Raw genomic sequence first — 12,663 nt, 5'->3', positions numbered from 1 at the left:
AGAGTCAGACACGACTGAAGTGACTTAGCAGCAGTAGTGCCACTAAGGCTGAAACCCAGTGGTTTCAAATTTAAAAATATTCAATTAAATGTATTTTTCAAGCACACAGTCAAACTGTACTCTCTCAGTGGACAATATTTCAAATTGAAAATAGACCACTTCCTAAAAACCTAAGGACTGCTCTTTTATTTCCTGCAGTTAGTGACAAATTCACAAAAATAAGTATCTCAATCCTTATTCTGCTCTTGACTGTTTAGACTACCTGTATTCTAATCCTTTCAAAAGGCTAAAGTCTGCACTCTTCAAGGATTAACAGAGGGGAAGAAAAAACTCTCTAAACTATAAATGTTAGGGGAACCACTGACTGAAACCACCCACCCTGGTCAGGCCTGGCAGTAACCACTTGAATGAGTTATCTTAAACAGGAGGTCCTAGTAAGGAATACAGAACTAACAAGGTACCACCAAAAGGAAGAAACAGTCCTCCTGGGTTCCCTTACCCTGCTGCTCTCCACCTGGCCCTTTCCCAATAAAGTCTCTTGCTTTGTCAGCACATGTGTGTCCTTGGACATTTCTGAGTGTTAGAGAAGAGCCCACCCTTGGGCCCTGGAAGAGGTCCCCATTCCTGCCACAAAATAATCACTTTATAGCCATTCCAATGCTGAAAAAAAATAATTCAGAAGGCTGGAGTATATACCAAACCTTAGCTATTAATGGGAGATAGCTATGCAAGAGCCATGTTCTTCAACATGAGATCAGCTCTGTAACCAAAAGGAATCCAACAAACCAACCAGCAAATGGTAAAATCCCAAACCTTAATGGTTCCAAATGCTCTGAATCACTCTCTTCCTAAGCCTTCCTGGAAACCAGGATTCAAAATATTAGCTATCATAAACTCATTACTCTCCAAAACCTCTAGGGGCTTATCTCTTCAAAGGATATCCTTTCTCCTTAATTTCACAATTACCCTGCCCCTCATAGCTAGTAACAGTGTACCATCAGCAACAGCTAATATTTACGGAGTACTTACTACATGTTAGGTGGGCTTTCCTGATGGCTCAGATGGTAAAGAATCTGCCTGCAATGCAGGATACTGAGTTTTGATCCCTGGGTTGGGAAGATCTCCTGGAGAAGGGAATGACTGTCCACTCCAGTATTCTTAACTGGAGAATTCAAAGTACAGAGAAGCCAGGCAGACTACAGTCCATGGGTCACCAACAGTCAGACACAACTGAGCAACTAACAACTTTACTTTCAACTTTACATGCTAGACACTGTGCTGAGTGTTTAACCTTCTTTATTTAATCTACTCATAATAACCCTATGAAGTCAGTAGTTATTCACTCGCACATTAAAGATGAGAAAAGTGAGGATTAGAAAAGTTATGAATAATTTAAATATCTCTTCTGCTCTCAAACTCCCAAATCCTTAGGTATTCCTTCTAATTTTAGGTTCCTGTCAGTTTGTCCATAAAGAAAAAGATATATCTGAACATCATCCAGGAGGAAAAAAAAAAAAAAAATCATACCTACTGTCCAGAGTTATTTACCTTTTAAACTTTTTGGTGAATTTGATCTTCACTATTAAGAGGAAATGTGCTCTACCACAGTGGATCTCAAACCTTAACGCAAAACATGATCAGTGGGAGACTGAATGGTAAAACGTAAATTGCTGGGCCTTAAGCCTGAAGTTTCTGATTTGGGGACATGGGACGGGATCTGATACTTGAATTTCTAACAAGTGTTCAGGTGCAATGCTGATGTTGCTGATGTAGGGATCACTGCTTTACAAGAAGGTAAGAATAGCTATGACAAACCTAGACAGTGTATTAAAAACCAGAGATATCACTTTGCCAACAAAGGTCCGTATAGTCAAAGGTATGGTTTTTCCAGTAGTCATGTATGGATATGAGAATTGGATAGTAAAGAAGGCTGAGCACCAAAGAATTGATGCTTTCCAACTGTGGTGTTGGAGAAGACTCTTGAGAGTCCCTTGAAGAGCAAGGAGATCAAACCAGTCAATCCTAAAGGAAATCAGTCCTGAATATTCACTGAAAGGACTGATGCTGAAACTGAAGCTCCAATACTTTGGCAACCTGATGAGAAGAGTTGACTCAATGGAAAAGATCCTGATGCTCAAAACAAGTGAGGGCAAGAGGAGAAGGGGGTGACAGAGGATGAGATGGTTGGATGGCATCACTGACTCAATGAACATCAGGGAAGCAGTGACAGACAGAGAAGCCTGGCGTGCTGCAGTTCATGGGGTCACAAAGAGTCAAACACGACTTAGCGACTGAACAACAACAACAAAAGGAAATAATTCCCTCTCATCTTAGCTGTCGTGTTTCTCATGTAAAAACACTTCTCTACAGAGCACTTCCAACAAGAGAGACACTTAGGGTTTAAAAATATCTCTAAGGACTGAAAGCTTAAAAGACTTCTTTTTTTCCCACTTCACAAGGGCTCCAATATCACAAATGACATTGGCCATTTCTTATATCAACCAACATTGCAAGCAGATAGCATAATATTACAGCTCTGCAGAAAGCAAGCATTTTACAGATGAGAGTGAAAGAGAAGGTCACTCAGTCGTGTCCGACTCTTTGTAACCCCATGGACACAGTCCATGGAATTCTCCAGGCCAGAATACTGAAGTGGGTAGCTGTTCCCTTCTCCAGGGGATCTTCCCAACCCAGGGATGGAACCCAAGTCTCCCGCATTGCAGGCAGATTCTTTACCAGGTGAGACACGAGGGACATTAAAGTAGCAGAAATACAGAAAAAGGAAAATTAAGGTCCAAATGACTGTACACTCTGCTCAAGAACCTTATCATACACATAGTACTTCTTCAGTCTGAAAAGTGTTTCCTTTGGGTCTCCTAGGGCAAGAGAAATGACAAAAGAAAAAAAGAAGTAGACTGTTTCATAAGATCATAAAACAAAAGCACAGGGACAGGCTCTGAAAACATAATAGAATTTTGCACCAGAAATTAAAAAAAAAGTCACAAAATGCTATAAATTCTTCCTATCTTTCCTTGTCATACTATCCCCCATCACAAAAGAGCTACCCCTTTTACCCGATAATGGCCAAACTCTACTTTCTTAGGTAGCTTAAATATTGACTATGTCAATGTCATCTAGGATGAACAACTTCAGAGAACAGGATTTGTTAAAAATGTCTTCTCAGCTAGCCTGGGAAGCTTCCTACTTGGGTAGGTGCTCTCAACCATGACTAAACTGTATCTAGAGAGATATATATTTTAAAATATTAATATGGCCTGGCACCTTCCTGATGGTAATCCTTCCAGGCCCAATCCAGTGGCAAGACTGGGAAATTAACTGATGAGAAAAGCAATCTCCTTTCTGCTTTCTACTGTCAGACACTCCTCCTCTACAGCTCTGCCATGTACAGACTCATTCTATACATGCACACTGAGATAGAACATGCGCGCACACACAAATAACTCTCGGCAGGAACCAAAAATCAAAGCCTAACCCCATGGTTTTTAAGTGAGCAAGTCCAATTTCCTTCTTTGTAGTCCCTGACACATGCTGGCTGGGAGCCGTCTGGATTTCTTTCTGCCTTGTTCCTGCACCAGAAGGCTCTGCACTGCAGGTCAGGGGATGATAAGGAAATGAACAGTGTAATTTCCAAGGCCTCTGAACACAGCCCTGTCAGCAGCTCTGGAGGCGGGTTACTCAAGCATAGCTTGAAGAGTGAACACCACAGAGAGGAGGGCTCAGACAGCCAGCAGTGGCAGGATCTCAGCTGTGCATGTTACTGCCACCTCCAGCCTGAAAGCCCAAGCCCTACTGCCTCCCTGGATGAGCTCTGTTGGTAATAGCTCTTATACCCAAATGGCAAAAATACAAGTTCACACTGGGGGAGGAAGATTAAGGACTAGGACTTAGATTTTCCATGCACTCTTGTGCAGAAACAAAAACATTCAGTGCTCTTCCAGCATACATGAGATTGCACATGCTGGCAAACCCACAGCAATATCTATCCAACATACTCAACCCCACACCAGGGCTCTGGCCAAAAAGGAAACTCAATTCATATGAAACCTGAATTTCAACAGGCCGCTGCAATATCTCTGGAAACCAATTTCTGGTCTTCTACCTCACCAAACCCCACTATAAATACCAAGGCCTTTAGAACACATCACAAGCATATACAGGTCCTAATACAGGTTTGGAACGTCTTCTGAGAACAGTGCTGAAAGTCCTAGCCAACATGCTTATCTGTTTATACTGGGCTTCCTGTATAGGTGGAATGTTGTGATATTTCAGCTCATTATTGCCTAGAGTCAATTGAGACATATTTCAATTCAAATCATGTTTTTCTTTTTTCCCAATATTTATTGAATGTTCCCTATGTGCCAAGCACTTTTCTAAGTGTTTTATATGGATTAACTAATTTACTTTAATAAAAATTCTAGTAAAGAACTACTGTTTTCCTCATCGTGTAGACGAGAAAACGGAGGCAGCTCAGTTAAGTAATTTGTTCAATATCACTCAGTTAATAAGTGGCAAAGCTGGGATACAAACCCTGGTAGTTTGGCTCCAGAGTTTGTACTCTTAACCATCAAGTTATACGTAAGAGCTAATGTGCAGTTTAAGACTGGTGTTTCAGGTTAGAAGTGGATCTCAATGCCCACCTTATGAAGTGCCCATCTTTAACAATGGTTAAAGAAAATTCACAAACATGAAAGTATATAGCAATTATCTGGAGAGTTTTCTGGGTCCCTACCCCTAACACTTATTTAGCAGATTTGGGGTAGTGTCCAAGGATATGCATTTCTGACACTCGAATGATATGACACACATGGTTTTATGGGCCACAATTTCAAGAACTCTGCCCTAGCCGGTAGACTGTAAGCTACTCAAAGAGCAGCAACCATTTCTGTTCTATTCATCAGTAAATATCCGGTATTAAGCACAATACCTGGAATCTAAAACGCACTCAATTAATACATAGAATGAATGAAAGATGATAATGGTATCTAACAGTATACCATGTCTTTATGAAACGGTTAATATCCACAATATTAATACATTTAAGGTCTGCCTATTAGTGATATATTCAAGAAGCACAAAGCAGGGTTTTGTTTTGTTTTTTCATACCTGCAATTGCCAAATAAAGAGGGAGCTGGCAATGCCTCAGTGATAACAATGAAAATTTCACTGATCAATAATACTCCAGAACACAAACACACACTCTCAGTAAGTCAAGCTCAAAGTACAGAGTTAAAAGTAACATTCTTCCCTCTGTATAATACAATACAGGAGGTTCAGCATCAGATACAAATGGTTGTTCTTTGTAAACATCATCACCTTACCAAAGAAAGCAAAACTCAAAGATCTATTGTTTACTGAGTGTCTACAATATTATAATCAATACAGAAAACCAATGAAAGCAGTCTTAAGAGCATCTGGGCATTTATTAATATACCCAATGTTGTTAAGGTAGTCTTTAAAGTGGGAAAACAGAATCCTTCATAACAATGAAGGATTTGTTAAGAATCCCAGTGTAACGATATGCCACAAGAACCTGGTAAACAAAACCCCAGCTTTGCCACCGACTCCCTCTGAGAGTCTAGGTAAGTCGCATGACCTCCCTGGTCTCAGTCCCCTCTTCTATAAAGTGAGAAGATTGGACTAGATAATCTTTCTCAGGGCCCTCCTTGAATTACAACACCCAGGTAGAAAACACAGCTGCTAAAGAAAAACTAAAATTAAGCTCAGGCTTCGTTGTAGTTTGAGAATGCATCTCTGTCCCCCATAAATATCATCTCAACTTCTTTTTAATTTTTTCCATGAAGGAAAACGCTTGAGGACATTTGGCTTCAGGAAGCAAGGCTCACTGCTATGTCATCGATAGCTGAGAAAGAACTGCTAGCAAAGGAGGAAGGCGTTAAGAGAGAAAGCCTTGGATCAGAAAGAATAAAAGAGACCTGACCTTGGTTGAGCAATGAGGGATTGCAACACGAGAGAAATGAGCTGGAAGGCATAAACTAGAGCAAGAAAACAAAATCAAGGGCAAAGGAAGATGCTCTTAGAACACAGGATATGACAGCAAGCACGATCCGAAGGCAAAAGAGCAAAGAGCACACTTGAGCTTTCTTTGTATCCTAAACTAGTGAGGGAAGTGGTAAGTATGTGTATGCAGCATTCTAAGGGCAGCAGAAGCTGAGACACAAATATGGGGAAAGCACACTGCAGTGTTTCTACCTTCCAAGATCAAAAACAGCAGCTAAAGAGACAAGGAGAGCTCTGGTTGCGAACTTCTAGATCCTTTAGCCACTAGAACTTTACATGGTTCGTGGGGCGGCGGAGGGGGTGGGGGAGCCTCACCTTAAATTCCTGGCTTAAGCCCTACCTCAAAGTCCACACAGATCACTGCCTTCGGTGCTATGGAAATTCTTTTTCTTGCCTGTCAGAGCAGCAGCGCAAGCACTAAGCTGGGGACTTTCAGACCGGCACCCTCCCTCGTCCGACCTCCCCCTCCATCCCTAACTTAACAACCTATCAATCAAATCAGAGGCAAGGGAGCAGACAGGAGCCGGAAGGCTCTGTCTTGTTTATGCTTCAACATTCCCTTCCCCCATCTCCTCAGCTGGCAGGAAGTATGAGGCAGGAGTGTTCGAGGACAATTCAGGGCAGCAGTAGTTGCTAAGAGCCATCTCTGGTCTCTCCTAGAACTCTGGGAAACAGCACAGTGAGCCTTGCCAGACAGAAGTGTGGGGAGCAGCAGTGAGATCCCATGAAGGGAAATCCACTTCTTTTGCTGATAGGAATTTGCTCAGCCGCAGATTGAGACACCTATACCCTGATGAGAGAGAACATCCTGAAGTAGAGCATTTGAATATTCAAATCCTCCTCATTAGCTAGCAGGGAGACATGTAACAATTCTGTCCTACACCACAAACTCCATTCTCTTCTCTCCTGTTTCCAAGGGACTAGAGGAGTGCATATGGGTTAAGGAGACTCCGGCTAAGAACCTTTCCAAATTGTATGAGTTTCCCCTCTTCATGACAGTTTCCAGCTCAGCATATGTAATTCCTAGATTATATCAAAACATCTGTTTTGCTGTTTTGGTTCTGTTGGTTGTCCCCACATGGACGGAACATTCCAAACCAGTTAAGCCATAGGCAAGCCCATAGCTCAGAGAGAAAAATCTTAAACAAGTTTTCAAAGACTTAGCTTTTAAGGTAAAGTATCAATCATCAAAATTGACTCAAAAACCCCTTATGCCCCAAACCCTGGGGTCCTTGTTTCTCAAAAGCTGCTCTATTCCAAGATTCCTAATTTGCGTTCCCTTTTGCATCTTCCCCTCCTCCCATTCCAGAAATGCTGACTCTCTGCACAGTGTTTTCATCTCCTAGCAACTTCCAAACATTTATTTACATAATTATCTATTCCAACCGCCAAATGCTTTAGAATGGCACCCCCCAGAACCAGACCGTCCAGAAGGATTGAGGGAACAAGGAAAAGAATTGAGAAAGCAGGTTCTTGCCTAGAGTAACAGCAAACTGTGCAGCAAGTCTCCTCTTTTAAAAGTACTTCCCAGCACTTTCATCTTTCCTCCAAAAACAGAAGCACAGTCTCTCTCCATTTTCTCTCTCATTCCACTGCCCCATTCTCAGTCTTTTTGGGAGACAAAGTGTATAACACAGCTACCTTATTAAGAACCAAATTTCCCTTGACCAAAATATATTCTTAGCTGAACATACTGTACCTTTCAGCCCAATTATAATCCGAAGGGCAGTCACCTACCTAGTCCCTGAACCTGTAAGAGAAAAAGGGTTCCATTTGCTTCTCTGTTGGAGACTCTCAAGGACATTTAGACTTAAACCCAACATGAAGCTAAGCATCATTAATCCTTTCACCCACAGACCACTACTGGGCTTAGAAGATTGCAACATGAGTCAAGAGTTCTAAACAGAAAGGAAAGTGAAGGTCACCTCCAGAAGTGGCCACTTTGCAGCACACAAAGAACAAAGATTATGAACATGAATAGAGATGTGGCAAAAGCTTCCTGATGCCAGAGGTAGGGAACAGTCTACAGGGCCTGGAACAGAAGCAAGAACTCCTGGTACTCCTAGGCCTCTTTAAAACAGTTATTACCCATCTGCACCCCAAAGAAAATGGTAAATCACAGCCAGCACAGGATGCACCACGCCAGTAACCTGCTGGGACTTGACTCCCCTGAGGTGGCCTGTAGCATCTGTCACCTAAACAGGCAGTCTCTCTGGCAGCTGCCACTGGTAAAAGGGAATAAACCATTGGGTTATTAGTGGAAAAAAATTGACAGCACTGTTACCAGGGAAGCCCAGACGTTGCTAAGACTTATAGATGTGCCAGAGGCAAGGACCAAAATACCTACAGCAAAGAAGACACAAGCCAGCACTGAGAGGACACTACCACCCAAACATACACATCCAGCCTCTATTTATTAACACTTACATATGGAAATAGGTATTCCCTGTTGCAGCGGATGCAATTACAGAGAAATCCATTTATATTGCATCTGCTGGGATCAGCTGAAAGCACAGGGTGAGCAGAGAGCAGAAAATCAAGAGCCAATGAAGAGCTCATTACCAGGCCAGCCACTTTGTAGGAAAGTGTAAGCTGCAGAAGTTTAAGGCAGCCTGAGCTGACCCTAGACTCAGCCACTCTGCTCTAGACCTGCAAATTCCATTTACTGAGACATGAACTAAGATAATTTTCCCAAAGGAGGAGAGCCCCTGGTGGGGCTGTAGGCACCTGTCCTTCCAAGTCAAGCAGAAGGCAAGGTATCATTACGCTGTCTGGCAGCTATTAAACCACCAGGAGACTTTGATCCCATAGTTGAGGGAGATACTTGGCCAAGAACTATACGTTAGTGGCCAAAGACTCTCTTTCAAGGCCAAAATTTCATGGCCACAACACTAATTCATAAGAGCTGATTAAGTGCTTCAGGACCTCCTGCTCCATTGTTTACTTGCCCCAAATGGGTCCTTTTGCTCTTTGGCAGTCACCAATAGAACACTTGGTAGATTACATGTAATGAAAATTATTTAACCCTTGTCTCTTCCAGAGACCCAGCATCACCATATATCCCATTAAAAACAGCATTCAACTGAAAGCCTATTAAGCTTGTTGTTAAGTTTATCAATCATTCTAAGGATGAAATGTCAAGCTGGGAACCACATAAAGGCTGATGCCAATCTCTAGTAACAAGTGACTCAGGTGGGACAAGGACAAGGTGGGAGGTTCTTGGCTTATAGAAAATTCATTCTACCAAGCAGCTGCCCCCAACAACAGATATTCTTCTCCAAAATGTCCAGGCCTGCTGTTAATGAATCTGCAGGGAATCCCCTAATTTGGAACAAAACCACATTATCATTACCAGCTGCTCTGACCTTGTAATTGGTCATTACCCACAAACTAATGAGCCTCCCACAGAGTGCACATAGCATTAGGTGGTTAGTCCGGGGCAGTTCTGACTGGCAGTGGGCAGCCAGATCTGGCCACCTCTTACCTTTTCAGACTTGACTTTCTTTAGCGGGCGACACTCATTCTCCCCTTCCTCTGGCTCCGGTTTAGCTCCCAAAGGGTTGAGCGCTGCCCCAGGCTCAATAGCTATACTCCCGAGTGGCTCCACAGCTCCTGGATCCACCCCCGCACTTCCATCATACTGACCACCCCGTCCTCCCAAGGGCACTGGCTGGAGGACCCCAGGATCCTTTTCTGCACAAGTCCCCACTCCTTCGCTTCTCTCCTTCTTGCTCTTAGACGAGCTGTTCTCCTTCTCCTTTTTGGAGCCCGCTACACTGCGGGATGCCTTAGCCGCCTTCTCTGAGCCCTTGGGAGCAATAGCAGCAACCAGGCTTCCTGCATTGGTACCATCTCCTGAGCGTCCCTGTACCTCTTTCTTGCTAGCTGCCCCCTCACTCGGAGTGAACAGGGACGTCCCTGGAGTGGGTTTGCTAGTGTCTTTGCCACTCTTATTCCTTTTGGATTTGGATTTGCCTTCCTTTCCTTGAGGACCTGGCACTGGGGTCACAAACTTGATGTTGTCTGGCAGTGTGGCCACAGCATTGGGAGCTGGTATCCCCACCTCCTTTGAGCCTGACATTTCCAGTTTCTGCTGGTCCTTTTCCAGATCGGCGTCCAGGTCAATGATGAGATTCCCTACTCCAATGTCCCATTCATCCCCACTGTCGTATGTCTCAACCGGGTTTGCATCCACTCCTTTCCCTCCGGAGGCTCCACTGCTCAAGGACATCTTAGAGTCAACGTCCCACCTCAAGATTCAAGGCTCTTCCTTGCCCCCAGCTTTCCTAGTTTCAGCTTCAGCTACGTTCTCAGACCTGCCACATTGGTCAGTACATGCCCAGTGGACAACATCATTGCTGGAAAAAGAAAATGTAAAGAGCTGTTAAAGGAAACAATACAGGCAAAGAGACAGCCTGAAATAAACTCCCACACAAAACCGTCCCTTGCGAGGTGGCTATCACATCACAATGGACAAGACAAACAGGTTCAGTTGTATTTCCAACCAAGTCACTTTGGATCAAGGAAAAAGCTAATTCCCACTCCATCTCCCCAGGGGAGAGTACAGTGTTTCCAACTGCCCGGAGATTCTGTGCTAAGATTTAACTAGGAATCCTCTAGTTTCCCATTCCCAAGAGACTGATTTCTACTACCACTGCCAGCTGGCAATCTTCCCTCAGTCAATACGTCCCTGGCACATCCCCCAGTACAATTTTATTCACATCACTTCTCCATACTTCTTCTTGAATTATCAGAGATTTAGAACATTGGCTAGCAAAGGCTAAATCCCTCTACTAACAGGGCCTGTTCCTACTAAAAATAATATGGGGAAGGGGGAGGGTATCTAATTGCAGGTAAGCAAAAGAAAAAAGTAAACAGGACTGGGGAAAAATACAATATCAGGATAGGGACAAAAACTGCAATTAGAGGAGAAAATCCTCAAAGAGGACTTAACCCATCAGCTTACATTCAGTTAAGCCAGCCTTATTAAACTCCAGGTTTCAAATTACATCTAAATAGCAGAATTCAATGTAGTCTTTCCCACTAAAATCCTCATGAAGATACACACAGACACACTCACACAGAGAAAAAAATATTACCTTATCAATAACTGAACAGTACTAAAAAACTTAATGCTAGAATGTGGTATAAGTCTCCCTATTCTTGTAAGACTGATGACACTGTATTGATAAACATCAACATGTTCCATATTCACAACATGGAACAGAGATAGCTAAAAAGAGGGGTGGGTGAAGTGAGTGGTAAAAAAGAAAATATATATATTTCCTTGGGGAGTGTACCATCTTGAAAACCTGACAGCCAAAATATACCATCCAGATATTACTTTAGGATGATGCCAAAGAATTCTGTTCTTACTTACTCCCTTGTTTACCATCTTTCTATGTGCATTTAGAAAATAACTCAGAAGATGGCAGAGCAGAAAGAGGAAACCAGAGGGAATGCAATGAATCCTATGAAGTAAATACCCAACAGGTAAATGCTATAGATAGAACAGGGATAAGACAAATTGTACTTTTGCGCCTTCTCTCTCAAGGCAGTGTCAAAGAACCAGGGTTCAAGAGAACCTGTTCAAGAGAAGATGTCACCCTAGGAGACCAGAGCTATACCAAGTGAATGCTTGAGAGCAACTGGGATTTAAGAGAGAAAGGACTGCACTTTAATCTGCCATTTAGCCACAGATGTGAGAAGAAAATGACTAGTGATAAAGAACCCACCAGCTAACAAGGAGGCATAAGATGCAGGTTTGATCCCTGGGTCGGAAGATCCCCTGGAGGCGGGCATGGCAACCTACTTCAGTATTCTTGCCTGGAAAATCCCATGGACAGAGGAGCCTGGTGGGCTACAGTCTCTAGGATCACAAAGGGTCAGACAAGACTGAAGTGACTTAGCACACACGCACTGAGAAGAAAATACATCCTTTAACCAAGTAGAGAGCTTAGTGCCAACAGCAAGTGACCACAGTTGGCACTGAGTCCACAAAGATCTTACTTCATAAAAGAATGAACAAAAACCACGAGGGAAAACCTAAGAACTATGAAACAATGTGACCCGCAAGGTAAAAGCAACATAATCTCTGAAGAATTAAGAGATATGATACCGCTGAAAATGATCAAAAGCTCTGAAGAGATTTTTAGTAAAATGCTTGGAATTCTCTATATTATCTACGGATTCATTAAAAAAAAATAATTAATTGCCTACTAAGTCCCAGGCACTAAACTATGCGCTGGGAATACAGCAGAAAATGACAGTTAATAAGGCAGTGAAACATGATACTGAAAATAATTGTATTATGAAGGGCAAAGAAATGGGAACGCCAACTGAATCTGCACTACAAAGAATTATTAAAGCATAGTTCTGCCCGACATCATAATTTATCACCTCTTCAATCTCTGCAACTGTCGTAAGGCTTAGAGCACAACCCACATTCACCTACCACTTGACCCTCTTTCCCCTGGAGCTGCCCCATCATTAGTATGTAATGTAAACCATTAGAACAATCCCATGCGTTTTTATTCTTGGAAAAACAACAGAATTTTCAAAAGACCTTCCTCTAAAAAACAAACAAAAACTCTTCCTCTACAAAACAGGATGGTAATGAACAGA

At 42.7% G+C, this 12,663-nt stretch overlaps 1 protein-coding gene across 4 annotated transcripts in view; it reads right to left on the bottom strand.

The window, feature by feature from the left end:
• ZNF609 (zinc finger protein 609) overlaps positions 1–12,663 on the bottom strand; it is a 197,559-nt gene that overhangs the window by 161,882 nt on the left and 23,014 nt on the right. For all 4 annotated transcript variants that reach the window (XM_018054335.1, XM_018054336.1, XM_018054337.1 and 1 more), the window contains exon 2: positions 9,524–10,397. In XM_018054335.1, the coding sequence (XP_017909824.1) occupies positions 9,524–10,270 (747 nt within the window). In that variant the 5' untranslated portion in view covers positions 10,271–10,397. The remainder of the gene's footprint in view (positions 1–9,523; positions 10,398–12,663) is intronic.

The sequence above is a fragment of the Capra hircus genome, chromosome 10 (assembly GCF_001704415.2).
Source record: "Capra hircus breed San Clemente chromosome 10, ASM170441v1, whole genome shotgun sequence".
NCBI classification, from domain to species: domain Eukaryota; kingdom Metazoa; phylum Chordata; class Mammalia; order Artiodactyla; family Bovidae; genus Capra; species Capra hircus.
The sequence above is the reverse complement of the archived record's forward strand: the minus strand, read 5'-3'. Positions and strand labels throughout refer to the sequence as shown.